The sequence below is a fragment of the Vigna unguiculata genome, chromosome 1 (assembly GCF_037176805.1).
Source record: "Vigna unguiculata cultivar grain cowpea cultivar isolate G323 ecotype 2 chromosome 1, ASM3717680v1, whole genome shotgun sequence".
Lineage (NCBI taxonomy): Eukaryota > Viridiplantae > Streptophyta > Magnoliopsida > Fabales > Fabaceae > Vigna > Vigna unguiculata.
In genome coordinates, this window is record NC_140792.1 from 30,744,811 (window position 1) to 30,765,004 (window position 20,194).

The window sequence follows — 20,194 nt, forward strand, 5'->3', positions numbered from 1 at the left end:
ATGCATGTGGTTCTGGTGGCAAAAGCCCAACACAAAGTCTATTTTCACTATGGACATATTCAATCATCATAATGAGGTTGTTTTCATTGACCAACGGTGCTTCAAACTAGTCTTGGAAGTGGTATCATCCAGCTTCAAATCAGTGCAATTTTGACTGTGGTCATAGTGCACCAAGTTGCTATAACATTTAATCCTCAGTTTGAGGCTATCTCCATTGATCAATGGTGATTCGAAAGAATCTTGGCAGTGGTGTCATCCAGCTTCAAATCAGTGCAATTCTCCCCAACCACCTTATGCTAACTCTGCTTACTTTAATTTTCCTGGTCCCTAGACTGTCGTGATCCTCACAGCAATTCAATCGCCCCAGATTCCTAAGTCAATGTTGCTAACATTGCTCCTTCCACAGCTTCTACATGGTTTCCTGATTCTTATCATGTAACAAATAATTCACAAAATATACAGAAATCCTCACTATTGGAAGGACCTGATCTTCATCGGTAATGGTTAAGGTTTGACCATTTCTAGCTCTAGTACATCTAGGTTTCAGTTAGCCTATAATCTTAATATCCAACTTGTTCTTCATAATTATTAATGTGCTGCCCATAAAACAAAAAATCTCATTAGCATAAGCAACTGGTGGTGCAGCACACTCCTGATCAAAAGATCATTGGGCTGACCTATTTACTAAGCCTTTGTCACTAGATTTTCTTTTCTTCAGTACAAACTTGGTCATCTTGAGTTTGCAGGTAGACGTGAGTGTATAACTTCATTGTACAAAATAAAACTGTCGTTGTTAGTATAGTAGTTAGTTATCAGTTAGATGTAACTAATTTATTAAGTAGTTGTCTGTTACAACAATTTTACCATTGACTGTTAACATAGAATTCAGTCAATAACATACACTCTGTTCATTTTTCTTCCATAGCAAGAAATGAGAGTCAATGGCATTCTGTTCAAAGAAAAAAAGAATGGTTTTCGAAGAGTCACCAAAAGAAAAGGTAAGATGAAACTGAGCCCTCATGCTACAAAAGGGGAGTTATCCACAGTGGATGAAACACCACCATATGGTCACATGTGGATTACATGCACGATTGACAGAAACCAAGTTTGGCAACGACTGCAAGTTGCAAACTGCATTGCTTAGGTTAGTATTAGCACTCGTCACTGCAACAGTGGCTAGGAACAACAACAAAAACAAAGGGCACATAATTGAGGGCTCTAATACCAACTTGCACAGAGAAGAACTTTGAAAAGAGGATTATTCTATTTTAATCAATTGTACATAAATTGGAAGTTAAAACATTGAACCATCATCCCCTTCCAAATAAAGGACTGGTCTGGGTTTTCAAAACATCCCATGGGAACACATGTTAAAATTAGATAGAATAGGATAGTTTAGTGGATTATACTTAGCATAAATGAATTCCCAGAAAAGAAACCCACACCTGGAAGGAGAAATGTTTGATATATGATGCAGGAGAAATATATACCAATTACAACATTGAATTCAAAACTACAGCACAATATAGACAAGTTAGATACTTTAACCTGAACAGTTTTAACATTCTGAACAATATACCTTACAATTCAGTGTACTCATTCTAATAAAAAGGGACAATTCCCAGAAAAATAGAAAGGAACAAGAAGATATCACCGAAACCAGGCTCCTACAATTCTACACAGTTATAATATAAGTAAAGCATAAAAGATTGAAGAGAATAACTATACTGTGGTCTTATACAATTAATTTGGAAATTTTGTATAAAGTAAAAATGAGACTTACTAGTCTGGCTACTGCTTTCTTTCCAGAGTCATCATTACTTTCACAGACACGCCTTAGAGCTTCTGGAAGAACTTTCCAGAATTCGTTGACAAACTCACTACCCTTTCGTCTACTGTTTTGCAATATGTCATTAGCCAAGTGTAGATATGCGATACGCTGATCCCTCTGGGAAGCATTGAATAATTTAACCCAAGTTTCAACTATTTCTTTTGCTCTCTTCTGGTGAGAAATACACGATTGGGACAAGGCTGAATTATTTCTTAAGAAATACAGATAGCAATACAAATATCACTAATAGATAACCGGAAAGAGGAAGGAGAAATAATGTGAAGGAAATTAGATTGAACAACTGAAGTAAAATGAGAAAAATGCTACTAGCTTATTCATAACTCTGGTACAGACAGGCACAAATACATCTCAAACAAACTTTTAAACAAGTTATGTTTAGCTTCCCTACACCATATGCTCGCTGTCTCTTGGGATGGATGGGGGAGGGGCCTCTCTTAGGGATTTGTAAAGGGACAAATAATCTTTTGTTAGTTCTTTTGTTTTGCTGCTTTATTTCGTTTTACAGCATTCACTGTCTCCTTGATTCATACGCATCTCTTTCTCTGAATAAAAACTCATCATAATCATCAAAATGATAGCTGAAACTTAAAATGCCATTGAAAAATTTAAGAAATTGTACGAAAAAAATGTTATTGTGAGCTATTGAAATAAATAAATAATGCGAATATTAAAAAAAAAACACTGGGAAGGGGACGAAACTTCTACAAAAGAAAAAAATAATGAACTAACAGGGCAAAAAAACTACAGCCCAATTTCATAATAGATTTAGCAAGTCCATCACAAGAACCATAAACAAAACTTCAGTCGGGTAATTAATAGAAGCCAAAAAGATACTTATGTCCCCATAATGAATAAAAAGGAAGAGCGAAGAGACATTTTCAAAAATAAATTACTCCCATCTAAAATTCACCATATAACTGCATAAACAGCAAATACTAAAAAATCTTCATAAACATGTTACCAAGAAAAGATCCTACACGAGAGGACACCCCCAAATTTTCACCCCTCCACCCAGAAATTCAATAAATATTTAATGAAAAATTAGCATACTATACAGAGTATCTAGTGTTATGAAGAACATTCTTTACACGTTCAGGCTGGGGATGATTTCAGCAACATGAAAAGATATGACTATAACATTCAGAATTTTTTCATCCAGTCCCCTTCACACTCTTCAATTCAGTTTCAGTTGACCAAATACCATCATTGTCTGTACTGACAATTTTTTTCTTAGTACATTGCTTCTTCAGTCTTTATTTCTTTGCTGCTGGTGATTTCCTTATAAATTTTCTTGCTTTATACTACCTCCAATCATATATAACAAGTAGTTAATTCATCAAGTTCAATTGAAATAGTCAATTTTAACTAACCATGTGATAAATTTAAATTTTATTCAAGAAAAACCCATAGAACTAAATGAATTAAGGGTAGTTATATTTAATGGCACAACTACAATCCAATGAATATTTTTTCTACCAATGAGTGTGGCTTAAATTGTTAATAGGCGAATGAATGCATGCCCTTGCACGTATTGGGAGTATTGGGTGTTTCATTAATACACTTCACAATACATGAAGGGTATAAAAGGATATTAAAACTAATATATTTGAAAAATGGATAAGATTTCGTATAATGAGAAACAAAAAATGCACTACTTTGTTGCTTGTACAAAGGATCAAATATAGTACTTGGTAAGGGTTAAAAACAAGTCAGAGGTTTAAAAGACTGACATTCACCTGTTTTTATTTCAAGTGAAACAAACAGTACCATCATATAATGAAAATCTTTACCAAAAATTATCACAGATTTCCTGTAAAAACGTCTATAGAGAAAGCCTCAATAGCAGCAACAATTTTCTTTCACTATGAACACAAGCAGGGATGCTTAACAAATGAATAATAATACAAGATGCAACAATCCCTCCTATGATCTGATAAGAGAGAGGGTTGTTTAAGAACCAAAATACCAGCTCCCCAACAATAAACACAACTAAAATTTAAGAAATACTTCTCATGGTACTTAACCAAAAAAGTAAATGAAAAAATATATATTCAGATAAATTTCTCCGTAACAATTCAAAGAAATTAAATTAAAACGAAAAAAGTTAAATAACATTCTCCATAAGCTAAAATTAGTTTATGAATAAGTTAATTTGTAGAACTCTTCCGTATAGTTTCTCTAAAATCTCATTTCTTTTTGTATAAGCTAATTTAACAAATATATTTTATTTTTCTCCTAGGGGCCATATGGAGAAATTTGTCCAAGCAGGACCAAAGTGTAATGGCTTTTTTAACATAAAATACAAAAAAAAAAAAACAATCTATAGGTACTGCAAGTCAAAGTTATATCATAGTCACATCACATCCATTGTCTGCCAAAATTTAGACATATCCTAATTCAAAAACAAATGTTAACTCTATGTAGGCAACATTTCTTTACATCTATTTTTCTAAATCCAAAAAAGCCACATTGAGGTGTTGTTGCAATTGTACTTCATGGAATGAATAAATCATGCCATACAAAGTTGCATGAATAATGTATTGGCAATCTGATAATGCATATACAACCAAACAGAAAATTGCCATTAAAAACAAAAACAATACAAAAAATAGGGATCAATGAAGGATACATTGAATGCTTTGTTGTGTATTGCTGACTTTCGACAACTGCTCAGCAAACAACTGTCCGTCAAATATGTCGTCACTCATACTGCCTTTTGAAAAGTTTCACATATCCTGGAGAATTACCTATAATTTACAAGTGGGATATCAGTCACAGGCGGAACTTAATGTGTATATTGAAACAAAAAATAAACATTCAAAATCTAACTATTAAGGAAAGCCAATCATTTTATGTTAAACTAGAGAACATAGAGACATCAGACTAAATACCATGTTTGTGAATACAAAACAGATATAAGTTGTTTATAGACTCAAATTTATAATGCATGAACAGAGGACATTATACATGCTAAAATAAAGATTACAGGACTAAATAATACACATAATTTTTTTATTTTCAACACCCTCACTCAAGTTGTAGCATATAAATCATATGCACCAACAAGTCAGCAGAATTGACTGAGATTGTAACAATGTGTCCTAACTATGGCAATCAACCTCAATATCTTTAGGCCTTTTGTGAAATATTGGATTAGAAGCAATATACAAAGTTGGTTAATTATTAGAGTCGGAGATCTCACATCGACTAGAAATAAAGTCAAATTATAATATAGAAGTGGGATGCAATTCTTACCTTACAAGCTAATTTTGTGAAATTGAGTAAAGTACAAATCCACAATTACTAAGATGATATCAAAGCTACTGTCACAGTCAAGTTTAGGGCTCTTGCTAAACCATCCACGCATATCTAATCCCATGTTCATGATATTCATTTCTTAGCATGAGAGAATATATTGGAGATCTCACATCAACTAGGAATAAGGCCAAATTATAATGTATAAATGGGGGCAATCATCGCCTTACAAGTAGATTTTGTAAAGTTGAGGACATAAACCCAATTATTAGAATCACAAATCACAGTCATTTTAGCCCCATCCAACTTGGGTTCTTTAACCAATTGTTTTAGCCATATCAGTTCAAAAGTTACCATAGACATGTCCTTATTCTACTTCAACAATCTATATTGCTCCAACATTTTGCTTCATACTTTTCTATGATATCAAATTTCCTCCAATGACACACAATATCCAAAATTGGATAGGCATATCACCAAGTGAACCAACCAAATTTGCATTTGAGTATCCAACTACTTGAGTATTTACCTCGATTTAGTAAATTAGATCCTTGCTTAGAGCACTCTTCATGTACTTCAATATCCAAATCACTAAGGTGTGTTTGGATTGCAGTTAAAAAATTACGTTTGGTTGAATGAAACGAAAATCTCATTCAATGGAGAAGCTTTAGGGTGTTGCTTTGAAAGCAGCCCACATTTAGTGCTCAATGAAACAGAAAAAAAAAATGTCAAACATCATTGTGTGACTTTCAATGCAAAGTGAACCTGCGTATGGGCTCCCAAACGTTAAAACAGACACACACTAAATCTCAACGGTCATGACAAGGAGAGTTGAAGAATTTACTCACCAGACTCACAAAAAAGAAAATATATGGATGAGTGAATGTAAGATGATTTAGTTTACCAACCAATCAACTATAGTTTTCAGGATCAGATAAGGATTCCCTTATTAGGAAGTAATTTGATATTAGGATTCATTGGAGTGTCCACTAACTTATCATTCAATATGCAAATTTCCTCCTGGATGTCAAGAGCCTACTTCCTCTAGGAGATTACCCTATACTTCAATTCTGAAACTTCTACCCCTAGGAAATGAGTAAAGGACAAAATTCGTCCCTAAAAGTGTGGTCTGTCATTTTAGTCCTTGACAACAACATAATTATCAAAAAGTCCATAAATGTGAAAAAATTACTCAAATATGACCTGCCACTAAAAGAGGTCCATTAAAGTTAATGTCTATACATTTGTGGCCCGTTGTTTGTCTACACAACAATTGAAGTTACACAAGTAAATGGTGTGGCAGTCCAATGTGAAAGTTGTTTTTATCAAGAATTATGACATCCTTACATGTTATTTTCTTCTAGTCCTTAAACTTAACCACTTATTGTCATTTTGATCCTTGGAAGTACTTTCAAATTTTCAATTAAGTCCTACATTGTACTCAAATTTTCAATCAAAGACATGGCCATTGTCCCCATTTCAATTTCTTATTTCTCATATTTTCTACAATCATTTCAAATCATTTATGATCCACCTTGACTTTCATATTATATATCTTTATACCAAGTTTACCATTTAAAATTTAAATGCTCACAATATCCAATGTAAGCTTTAAAATATGATTTTAAATATCATAAGAGTGTAAAAAGTAGGTTATAAAAATTTTACACACATTAATAATATATAAGTTACTAACTTGATTCAGATAGAAGATTTGGTATAAAATATTATAAGTGTTGTTTTGGATTTAGTAAATAACTACTACTATACGTGATCAATCATAAATTAATTTAATATGATCAAATACATACATATCAAGCAAATTTTTTAGATACATAGGCAGCACTCAACTTTAAGATCTGCTATAAGATTTTTCTAATTTTAACTTTAATTGAACAAAATATAGTCATTTCCTTAGCACAACAAACAATATCAACCCTTTACCTTCACATATTATTTGGTCAAAGAAACTACAACATGGTAAGAAAGTAACTCAAACTAAACATTAAGCCTTAAGGCTAGTGCTCAATACACCTTAAGGCAGTAAGAATTGTATATTAAATGGTGAACTTGATATAAAGATGGATGACACGAAAGTCAAGATGAACATACATTTTGTGAAAGGAGGGTACCAAATATGAGAAAAAAATACAGAAAGAAAGAAGATGGTGATGTCTTTGTTAATAATTTATGTGCAACTAGGACATAATCGAAACTTCAAAACTACTTTTAGAGATCAAATTAACAATAAGTGGTTAAGTTCAAGCACTAACTTAAAAATGACATGTGCATCATAATTATTTAAAATAAAACAACATTCACTTTGCACTGTTGTGTAAAAAGGTAGGGTCATACAAATCACAACCCAAACCAAAACCAAACGAAATTAGAACACCCCCAACATGATCCACTCCTTACTTCCTTGCATCTCCTTTCTCGATTTTGCCCCTTCATGCCTCCATCCTGTTGCACTAGCATCGCCATTGTCTAGTTCATCATTCTGCTACAGTGAGCCTCCCATCATTGTTCGTACTATAAGCTGTGTCATCACCATCGCTTTGCTATGCGCCTTGGTCCACCCATTATGGTTTGTCCTCCTTTTTCCTCTATTTGCAGAGCAGCATTGCCTATTGCACCACACACCCTCCCCTTTTTCTTTCTTCTTTTCTACTAAATAGTTATTCTCTAATATATAAATTTGAAACACAAACTACATTTATTTTCCAGCACCCTAATGGCAATTGAAGTACATAGTTCAAGAACATCTAACAAGAATAACCTGGGTTGAAACTATTGACATTTATTGGATGAACCTGACTTGAACAATATTGTCAGTAATTGTGAACATTTATGAAGAGGGGAATTACTAGAACCAAAGAACATCTAAAGGCAAAGGATAGTGTTGCATCTTGCACCAAGACTTGCAAAAGTTTCAATGAAAAGTTTTGGAAATTAGTTAGAGAAAAAGAAGCCACCTCTGTAAATCCGATAGATAATGCAGTTGATGATAATGACTGAGAAGAAGTTCAAAATTCCACACCTAATTACCTCAAGGGGAGAAAGAAAGAATGGTGCTAAAAAAAGGGCCAATAGATATGTTTTGTAGAAATTCAGTTATAACAACAGAGAAGAAAAAATGGAGAAACTAAGACAAGCTAATATCAAAGCGGCATGTGACATAACTTTAGCATAAGGCAAGTCAGGAATGTAAAGAAAAGAACAACGAATAACAACAGAAAGGGATGTGAACCATCATGAATGAACATAAACAGTGAGCAACTTTAATTAGCAGTGTCATGAACAGTGAGAGCAGCCCAGGTCGCAGCAGCAGCAAACAACAGCAGACTGGACAAGAAACTTGACCACAAGAGCAGACAGACAAAGCAAGATCAAACCCACTCGAATACAAAGTTGAACAATAATATTTAGTGAATTCTACAGTAAAAAATAACTCAGCAACCTTATATTTATATTGATTCTAGAGTTTTACATTTAATAGTTAAAGTGCACTAAATACATTTTCCTAATAGCTACATGAATCTGGACAATCGTGTGACTTATTAGACCCATTTCCAACATATGTGAAGGACTTTCCCTTAGTAACCCAGGAACATTTACCACTCAAATCAATCATTCAATAAACAGATGAATCTTCACTTTCTCCCACTTCAACAACAGTAACAACAATTAAGCTTTTATTCCTACTAGGTAAAATTGGAAACATCAATCAAATAACACTATAATGTTCTACTGTCAATCATGTCGACAGACAAAACCTATTAGATCTAAAATTTCCTCCTTATCTCCTATAGCCTCTAAGCAACCTGGACAAAGAGCCACAACATAAAGAAGATTTCAGGTTGAGCACACATCACCAACATTAATACATCAACCTTCTGTGAAAAAATAAATCAATTCATTAATTAAAAAACATTCCAATCATTCCTGCTTCAAAATCATTTGTTGTTTGGTCCAGGATCATGGCACTTAACAAAGCTCAAGGTCAAGGGATTAGGAACTTCAAAATAAGCAAGAAGGAATTACAAAATATGGCACACAGCTAAAAATACGAGGGAAAGAATATTAGGAAGGTCTACATGAAATTAATGAAGAGGGAAAAGGATATTCAAAAATTTAGTACAACACAGTTGACTCTTCCAGAAATAAGATTTAGTCATCAACACACTGCAATAGCAAGATGCCACAACCTCCTCCAAATCTCACTCTCACGCTCTAGTAAAGCCCTATTTACTACAACTACAAACCAGCAAACATAGCACATCCGCAACAACTGAACGGTAAAATAGTCAAAAAATTATAATAATTTCTAAATCGAACAAAACAATTGATAACCGCAAGTGATAGAAACACCACTTGTATTTCCTTATACATTAAGAATCAGAAGACAGTGCAATAACCTTAAAGGGATGTGAATGCATCGCATGTAACATAACACCGACCGAATAGGACCCATATTTCTCCATAGTGGAAGCTATAAGACTCATTCGGGTCTCGGCTCTATCATAATGTCGATAACCAAAAAAATGGGTAAAGAAAATGGTTTGGTCAAAATCAAGAAATGCGAAACTTGGTTGAAGAAAAGCGCCAGTACACACAGAGAAACTTTGTCGATTCAATTTGTTTGAAGAACTCGAAACCTAGCATGCGATAAATAAATTAAGAGAAGCGGCTCACGATGAACAGTGAGAAGGAGAGTTCTTCGAGGAGTCGATAGATCCGATATACTTACAGATGAAAGAAGTCTCGAAGGTGAAGCACCGCCGTGCACGACCGCCGCCTCCGCCGCCGAGATGGAAGAGGTTTGGAAGTTGGGGTTTTATTTTTCTTTTGGATAGTTTTTATTTATTTTTAACCAAACTTATTGCTGTTGCAGTGTTGGATACTGGAATTGACAGCAAATTGGATACAAGGTTCCGTTTCCTGTGTTTTTTTGGATCTTATCTCTGTATTTTTTTTTAATTTAAATATTTTTGTACATAAATATCTGAGACCTGCTATACTTATTTGAATATTTACTTTACTATAAAATTAAAAAATTGTATAACTTAAGGATAATTCAGGAAGTGACAATAGATTGTTGGGTATCAAGAGCAATGAACTATAATAATAATATGTATATTAACATATTAATATATTAAAGCTGATTTTGGCATATAAATTTGTTGCAGGACAATTTTACCCCATTGCACATTTTTTTTAAAATTAGGATTTAGTTTTAGCTTTTAATAAATGATTATTGTAATTAAATATGAAAATTAAATGTTGATGGATTTAATTTTGATAAATTTAATATGAAATTGAATAAATTTGTTGCAGTACAATTTTACCCCACTGCTAATTCTTTAAATTATGATTTAGTTTTACTTTTTAATAAATAGTTATTGTAATTAAATATAAAAACTAAATGCTGTTAGATTTAATTTTGATAAATTTAATATAAAAGTGAAATTAATCCAAATTATTGTTTTATAATTAGATTTCAACTAGATTTTATAGTTTTAAGTATTATAAAATTTTAAATAATATTGGTATTATATTTATAATAATTCCAACTTTCTTTTATATCTTATTAACAAATTATATAGTTTCATGACTAAATTTTACTTACACATTGTACTTTATTTTAATCTATATAAATATACCATAAATAAAAGAAATTAGAGTATGAAAGTGTAAGACTTTAGAAAATTGTATTTTAAAAATAATAGTAGTTTAAATACAGTGAGATTCGATTATTTTCATATTAAAAAGTTTAAATATATATAAAATTGTTATAAATGAGTTTTATTATTTTAAAATATACTATCTCTCTAAAACTTTTCTCCAAGAATTTTGTTTTTTTGGTCGTCCGATTGAAGAACTGAGACCGTAGGATTGATCCACCATCTTGTTAATCTATTTTTGTTTCATGTTGCATGTTAGTTCTCTTCAGCTTGCATGCGTCCTTTTAATCATCAGTGTGAGTCTTTGTTAATCAATAATCATAATGGCATGTCCTTATCGTTCTTGTAATATTTCTATGTGTAGATAGAGCGTCATGTGACGTTAGAGGTATTTTAGCATTTATAGAGTTGTTTAAGTAGGATAACAGTTAAGGGAGTTAATTATACTGCTTGGAATTTGTGTAATTGTTAATTGATAGATTTCATCATTGAAATGAGGTTTAACGTGTGAAATTGAGTTGTTTATTGATGTTATGATGTATAAAATTTGTGTGTAACTTGTAATGGAGATTGTTTAGAAATTGCCTAACTTGTTGGGCGAATTATGAATCAAGGAATGCACTGATGTGAGAGTTGTTGGGCGAGTAATTCTCATTGGACGACTTTCAAAGCAAGAATATCTCTAATTCGAGTCTCGTTGGGCGAGTATTTCTCGCTGGCTGAATTATTGGGGATTTAATTCCCTGGATTCTCAATGAGACACTTGTTGGACGAACCATCTGGTCATTGCTTGAAATGCGTGTTTCGCTCAACGAGAGGATGTGTTCGCTAGATGAGTGTTCCAGGCTCGACAATATATCAACCAGTGTAAAATTTAAGGATTATTGTGTTTTCTACACCTAATTGATGAATATAGATATATTTTCTTGTGTTTCTGAGAGCATGGAAAGATATTTGGCTTATAGAATTTCAAGGAGAAATTCTAGGTGGAAGTAGATGTAAAGTTTGTATTGTTTCTTGTAAGAGATTTGGAGGTGAAAGTGAGTACATTTTAGGATGAAGTTTGTGAGTGATTTGACTGATGCGATAGATAATTTTTTTAATAAATTAAAATATAAGATTACTATTTTGCCTAATAGTAAAAATTAATGTATTGTTATTATTTATCACTAATATTACATGTTATTATTAATAAAAAGTAATAGTAAAAAAAAGTAAAAACTATTGAATTGTGTTGGAAACGTTGATCCAAACCTTGGTGTTGGATAGTATGTTAGACCTCTTGTAGGTAAGCATTATAAAAGGAAAAACTAGAACTAAGGTTTTGCAAGGTCTACAGTAAGTAAGACAATTATAGTTGTAGTTGTTGACAATTTTTTTAATCAATTTGGCAATTTTAATGTTTTAGTAGAGGGGAGTATAAATGTCTTTAGGCAGTTACGAGGACAAAAAAAAATATTAAAGGGTTGACCAAGCTCTCAAATTTATTCATGCACTCCTCCTCAAATCCATCATCTCAAAGGAATTGATGCCATGCCAAAAGCAGTATAAAACTACATGGTCACCATCACATTTTATCACAAAATCACTTTCAGCCGAACTTTCGCCAAGCTCTTACATTTTAGTGATTTGAAACCAAAGAAATTTGTTGTTTTAAAATGCCAAGGAAATCAAGTGATTTGAAACCAAAAGCATTCTCATCCCAACAAAGATTTCTTATTAGAACTGCATATGTTGGATCTAGTGATTCTTTTGAAAGACTTAAAAACCAACAATGCCTGCCTAAGGTGTAACATCCCGTCAGGATATTACGGATTTTAAATAAAAAGTAAAGAAATATTAGATTAGTTTCATTTATTAAAGCATCATTTCCCAAAACGCGAGAAATTTAAAACTTAATACGCAATAATGAAATACCTCAATTCATAATTATACGTGTAAATCCAATACATAACTAAAATTCGAGAAAGGAAAAGTTTACAAATCACTAAAACCAAAAACATTTAAAAAGTGCCGATAAAACTTTTCATCCCCGAATAGCCCCGTTCCGACTCTAAGTCTCATCAGCTCCACTTGCAATATCCTCTGCTCACATGTACCGCGTACACGATCATTGCCAAACACAAGCAGATATGGTGAATTAATATAATAACCACATATATATCAAATATACATATAACAAAACACATCAAAGAAATCCTTTCTTTCATCCCACATGGCCACAACCATGTGTGATAACTATTTGCATCAAAGGAACCCCATCCTTTTCTTCCACATGGCCACAACCATGTTAACCGTGTTCTACATCTTCCTGTGAGTACCTCAAGATGCCTTGTTGCTACACCTATCGACCACAACCGATAAAGCATGTGCGGGAAACCATGCCACGGATCACACACCGTAACGCCAGGTAGAGTTCCCAAATACGAACATAATCCGTAACGTCCCAGGACTACCAAACACGTCAGCTAAACACTGGGGAGGGCAATCTATTTGGACCCATCCATAATGGCCACAACCAACACACTCACACCGGCAACACTCGCCAACCTGAGCCACAACTCAAGAGTTCCTCGTGTTCATCCGTTATCCCGAGCCACAACTCAAGGGAAGTCATTTCGGACCACAACCCATAGAATGCCACGTGCTTAACCCCTATCCCGAGCCACAACTTAAAGATACGTTCCGGGCCACAACCCAAGGAACACCAGTAACCCACCATTGAGATATCTTAGAAGCCTAGTAGACCACGTATTACAAATCCAACACATCCAATATGACACAGTAGTAACACTTGCTTTGAACACTCAAAAGCACCATAGGTCACTTAGGCAAAAAGCCTTTGTCCGAACAGTTCAGCCTATCTGGCTTAAACTAGACCCACTAGCCTAAGCGAGCCTTTAGTACAGTTGCAGCCCATGAAGTCTCGCTTAAGTGAGCTCCTTCTCGCTTGGGCGAGACCCTCCTTCGTTTAGAGCTAAGTTACCTCGCCTAGGCGGCGAGCCATACAACGTACCAAAATAGTCCTCGAAAACTCGCTTAGGCGAGTAGATCTCGCTTGAGCGAGACGCCCCTTTCGCCCAACACAACATTCACCGCCTGTGCGAGATGTTCAACACAAACCCCCAACACTTACGAGTTCTCGCTTAGGCGAGACATACTCGCCTAAGCGAGATAGTCTGTCGCCCAAGACGAGAGCCCTCCGCTCGAGCGAGACGCGCGAGCAGAAACAAATTCAATCCTCAGCTAATCTTGTCTAGGCAAGCCTGGCTCGCTTGAGCGAGAGTTGCAGACTTCGACCTTGTTTACGCACGCACACAACAACAGCCATGCCAAAAACTCATACCAATTCAGACCATTCATTTGGAAAGCAGTGCACGCACATATGAACACAATTTTGACATAATATAGACCTCAAAAATCCATGTTTTGCACAATTTCAACTGATACATTGCATAATCTCATTATAATCATACCATTAGGTAAGAATTCCTATAACCAATGATAAAACACCCCAAACCCCAAATTCACCTTAGGTACATTACAGAATCCATAGCATATAATCATAAAAAACATGCAATATGACCAAAAGCATACAATTTCGGGTTCAGCTCACCTAAACTGAAATTTTCTTTGCTTAGAAAAATGCAAATTGTTGAGAATCCCTCCTTGATCACTAGGCAACCTAACATCTTCCCTTCACTCCACACTCAATTGCCACAATCCTCTCAACTCACTCTCAATTTTCGCACACTTTGCAAAGCCCTTAGAGAACAGTTTCTCAAAACCCCTCTTCTCCCTCAAAATTTGCCTTTTAAAGGCCTTAATGCTACGTTAATGAGCCAAAACGAAAAATGAGTTTTAATGACGAAGTTAATTGTTATTAAAAGCCATTATTAGTTGTTTTTTAGCCCCTCTTGGGGGTTGCCCCTTCTGCTAGGGTTTTCTATGCCCTTTCACATACAAGCCACACTAATTATTAACAAAAAGAGAGTTAAATTTGGGTCACTAAGGTTCAAATCCAACCATGCCTATCATCAACCAAACCAATGCACAACCACTCAACTAACTTATGTTCAGTGATAATTCACATAAATACAGGGTTACATTATCACTCCTCATGCTTCAACATATTATTAAATTTAATAATAAAACAAACAACACATACATGACATACATAAGACTCGAACCCAAGTCCTTTCACACAAACCAAATACTCTCAACCACTTAAGCTAGTACTTTTCCACATCACATCAAACAATATTTAATGCCATAAAGGCTCTCCTTACCCGCTTTTATTAATTAATTAATTAATTCTCACGGGTTTTACATGAGGCTTGGGGGTATTCTTATCCACTATCTGAGGCTTGACCTGAGATTGCTTCCAGAAGTTATGCATGTCTTCCATCTACATAAACTGTGTCGCTCATTCTCTCATCTCCTTCGTGGTCTTAGGCGATTTCTTGCAATTTTATCAGCGAAGACTCCAAGTTGTATGCCGGTGGAGATGAGGTGTATAGCGATCTAACCATTGAGGTCCTTGACTTTGACTGACATTCCATTGAAACGATCTACAAAGCTTCTTAGTGATTTGTCTTTCCCCTACCGAACGTTGACGATCGTGACTACTGTCAAGGCAGCTGGTCGGAGAGAGGCAAACTGAGTGTTAAATCATGTCTTTAGAATGGAAAAAGAATTTATGTTATTAGGGGGAAGCTCAGAGAATCACTCTAAGGCTTTTCTAGTAAGGGAAAAGGAGAAAACTCTACACTCGATAGAGTCGTTAATTAACTGCATGGAACATCATATCTAGTTGGAGAAAGCTCTGACATGGTTGTCTGGGTTGGTGGTTCCATCATATTTTTCAAAGTTCAACATGTTCCACCACTCGGGCAAAGGGGTTTCCAGTATGAAAGGGGTGAAATGGAATTCTTCCTTTGTATGGACTACCATCATAGACAAATGATCCCCCCTTACTAGCTCCTGAATTATCCACAATTGTGTGAGTGGGCTCATCCTTAGAGTGTTGCGATCTTTCCACTCGAGAAGGACAAGGTTGCTCTTCTGCTCCGATCAGTTAAACTCGATTCTTCCTTGAGGGGGTTTAGGATTATTGGGGTTGAGGGCATATGATCCACTTTTTGTCTCTCTTGCCTTATGACAACATTCTCCTCCTTCAAGATTCGAATTTGCGCTTCATAATTCTATTGCATTTTGTCCATTCGTCGTTGCATCATCCTTAGGGATGACAATTCAGGACGGGCCAGGCGAGCTAGCCCGTAGGCTCGCACAAAAAAACGCGGGGATATGTTGAACCCGCTAGTCCGTAATGGCCTACCCCGCATAGGTTCACAGCCCACGCAAGCTAAAGGTGGGGTGTGGCGGGTTGGCCCGTTGGCTCGCTTATAAAATTATATGTTCTTATTTTTTTAGTTCTCACATCATTCATCACGTTATTTCTTTAAGTTCATTTTATTTTTATTATTATTATTATCATGTTTATGTATAATCATTGTATATAAGATAATGATTTTAGTTCTTGAATATGAAATATGTTTTTATGCATTTTTAGGTACATGTCTTGTAAGGTGACATATTGTTATTGTACTTTAGTTATAATCTTTGTTGTTATTTTTCTTCTCTTTGATTAGGTAAACTAATTGGAATTATTTCGATAGAGAATGAATATCAATTATTATGAAAAAAAAATTATTTTGCTCAACACAAAAAAAATATTTCACTCATCACAAATGCGGACCAGCCCGCAGGCCAGCGAGATGGGGCGGGCCAGGAAAGTGAACGCGAAATTAAACTGGGCGGGCCAACCCGGCCCACACTTTGTGGGCCAAAATGCGGGGCAGGTCAAAACGAATCGGGCTAGCCCGCTTTGTCATCCCTAATCATCCTTAGCATCTCTCGGGTGTCCACTTGGTCATTAGTGGCATCTCTTGCTTCTACGTTGCTCATCATGTTTCTTGTGGTCACCATAAGAGTTTATCAAACATATGCTCGGTCCCACGAAGGACGCCAAAATGTTTCGGGTGTAGGGGCCTAATGTCTACTTAAACAACTTGTCCAATCTTCTAGTATTCACTCTGGTCGCTCATTTGATGTTCTTGTCCTTCGTTCGGTGCTCCTACTGATCGGTGTACCTGCTGAAGAGGCTTTGATGCTTAAGTCAGCGATAATTTGATTGGTGATAACAATTAATGTTGTAATAAATGTAAGAGAAAAATTCATGTAAGAGAAAAATTTTCAATAACCTTACCTTTGACTTATAGTTATAGTTTTCTACACGGACCTTTGGTTAGGGTTGATCTAATCAAGGCCCAATTGCTTTAAAAACTTGATTAATGTCTTATCTATCCTTAGTTGCTAGTTGACTCATTTACGCTAGACGTTGTTCGGTTGTGTCGGTTGCCCTTCGTTGTCTAATTCATAAAAAACAACACATATTTATGTCAAACCTTAACCTAACACTATGAGCCGCTCGGTGTGGACCCATAATTTCATATGGTCAATAATGGATCCCAACACTCATTGTGTCATACGCTTGGTACCGCTTGTGGGTAGTCGCTCGTTGATACATGATTCCATAATCTCTAAAGTGATAACCACATTCATGGAGAGCAGGGCATTCATTGACATAATTCCATGATCTGTAGAGTGATTGTTGCGTCTAGGGAAAATTGGTCGTTTGTTGCTTCAACCTTCACATGGATAGGATTTGTTCTCTAGACTCGTGTTTGTTGTGCGACGATCAGTGCCATACGAATTACTTTGGGCACCGATCGGCATTGGTTTTGTAGTCTGCCCTTACGATAAATACATTTAAAATGTTAAAGCAATCATCCTTAAATAACTTTGAAACATTTATCAACTATCAAAGTTAATGAGAACATTATTTGAATTGTATCGATACGACCCCATGCCGAAATAAGTTAATGGTAATGGGTTTCTAAAGCTTTTGAAATGACTAAATATAAATTTCTGAATGTTAGAGTTGTAATATTAAGGTTCACTTGAAGTAATAATGCAAGTGATTGTTCATGAAGAAGCATTGCTCTAAGCATTGGCGGACCTTAAGAGCATGCCCACCCCCTACCACCACACTTTTTTTTTTTTACATTTATATATTTAATATATAATTTTTGATATATTTTTTAAAAACTTAATATTTTTAATATATTTGATATTTTAATAAATTTTTATTCATTTTTATGTATATATTTAAGGAATAATATTTTCCTTTTTTCCATATTTATTTTTTAATTTTTTGATTTTACCTTTTAAATATTTTTTAAACAAAAATAGTTATTTTATTAATATTATCTTTTAAATGATTATTTGCTTAATTTAACTATTTTTTATTTGATTATTATTTTAAATTTAATCATTATAAATAAAAATTAATTATAGTAAAATTATAAAAATTATTTATATTTAATTTTATAATTTTATATTATATAAAAGAAGTAAATACAATGCTTTTACTAGTTTATATAAAAGTTTTGAAATTACTCTTCTGATTCCTGTTTTTTTTTTTCAAAAATATTAAGTTGGCCTTCCAGTTTTTCTAGTCTCAATTTGATTTTGATATTTGAAAAAATGATGTATTTTTGTTCTTTTTTCGTTACTTTATTGAATCGGGACAATGTTTTTTCATAAAAAATAAAGTTGTAAAAAAGGATGGTTTATTTTGTTGGTATAATTAACATAATTTTCATGTCAATTTTGATAAAATTTTTTTGCTTTGCTTTAAAAATTTTAACAAAGAAAAATTAAATTGCATCATTATTTTAAAAATCGGACCAAATTGAAACAAAAAGTCTAGATAACCAACTTGATAATTTTGAAAAAAAATGGATAAAAAAAATTCAATCAAAATTTTAACATTCCAAAATATTACTTGAAAATACACCACGGACTCCGAAGAATAATAGAAACGAGATACTGTAGACAGTTTTGTTTAAAGATAAATGTAATATGAAAACAACTAATTTAAAATATAAGTAATTTTAAATTAAAATAATATTAAAATTTGTGGCAGTTAACAAAAGTTAACAGAAACATAATTATTTTGAGTTTATTTTTAGCGTTTGATTGTAACCGCCAAAAACAAAATCGCTAATAAATAATATATTCTTTTAGTGAGTAATAAAAGGATTAAAGGTAAATTATTTTGATAATTAGATTGATTAAATTATTAAAATATGTTTAAAAATCTCAATACAATATAAGCAATTGGTAGGTTTATCTTACTGGCACTAATTAATAATATTAATTTTAACGATGTTATTTTGGCTATAAGAAATTAATCATTAATAAAAATATAATTATTTTAGTGATATTATCTATATTTTAAAAATATATTAAATAATAAATTGTTATATCATATTTGAAACATATTAAATAATTAATTTTTATATTATAATATATTATTTTTAAATATGTTACTCCCAGTATGTTAAAAAATTATTACATTAAAAAAATATTATTTATATATATCTTGTACAATACTAAATAATATTATGTAGAAGTTTGAGCGCAATTGGCAACAGTCATTTTTTTAAAATAACAATCAATAACTTTTTTTCATGCATAACAAGTTAATAATTTTACTTAAAATAAAATTTTAATGTCAATGTACAATGCATCCATTACCGGATAGAAGTGTGGTATCTCGTAAGTCATCTAAAATGACTTATGTTCTTTTGAGGAGTTCCACTCTTTTGTAAGTCAAGAAGTAATATAAAAAACGCTAAAATTCATAATTTTACATGAGTTTTGGTTTTCCAATTTTTCTTTTCAAAGGAGGTTCCATAACATGTCTCCTATGTTGATGCTTTTAGTTAGACCATCAATTATTACACAAACACATTAATAAATACAAACTAAAATTTAATTATTAATCATAACTTCATATTAGTTTTATGTTCTGTTTGGTAAAAGGATGAAAGTAAAGAAGAGAGAAAGAAAAGATAAAAAAAATTAATGAAAAAGAGATATTGTTTGGTTAAAATAAATTTTAAAACTTATTTATTTATTTATTATTTTTAGTATGTTATTTTTATTATTGTTTATTATTTATTATTATTATTTTTGTTATTATTATTGTTATTATAAATGAAAAAAGCATAATCAATTTAGTTTCATAATGAATTATGGATAAAGAAACACTTAAAAAACGTCTTTTATTTTAGTAAAATTCATTATGTGATTTTATGAACTAAATATGGTTAGTATACACGATAAATAATATTATTTCCTTCATGTATCCTATATAAATAACAATTTAACATCTTATTTTACAAAGATCACTTATAAGAGAAACAAATAAATAGAAATGAGAGGAAAAAAATGTATATTTACTCAATGAAAAAAATACTTTATATATGTCCTA

General features: G+C 33.1%; 1 protein-coding gene across 2 annotated transcripts in view; it reads right to left on the reverse strand.

Annotated features, from left to right (window-relative positions):
• The window catches only part of LOC114180169 (uncharacterized), a 31,387-nt gene extending 21,317 nt beyond the window's left edge, over positions 1–10,070 (reverse strand). The window contains exons 1-4 of one of the 2 annotated variants that reach the window (XM_028066509.2): positions 9,858–10,030; positions 9,526–9,765; positions 4,482–4,599; positions 1,784–2,031 (exon numbers count right to left, since the gene is read on the reverse strand). In XM_028066509.2, coding sequence (XP_027922310.2) covers positions 1,784–2,031; positions 4,482–4,560 — 327 coding nt within the window. In that variant the 5' untranslated portion in view covers positions 4,561–4,599; positions 9,526–9,765; positions 9,858–10,030. Of the gene's footprint in view, positions 1–1,783; positions 2,032–4,481; positions 4,600–9,525; positions 9,766–9,857 lie in introns of both variants that reach the window. The other variant, XM_028066508.2, reaches the window with a different exon arrangement.
• Positions 10,071–20,194: the final 10,124 nt, after the last annotated feature.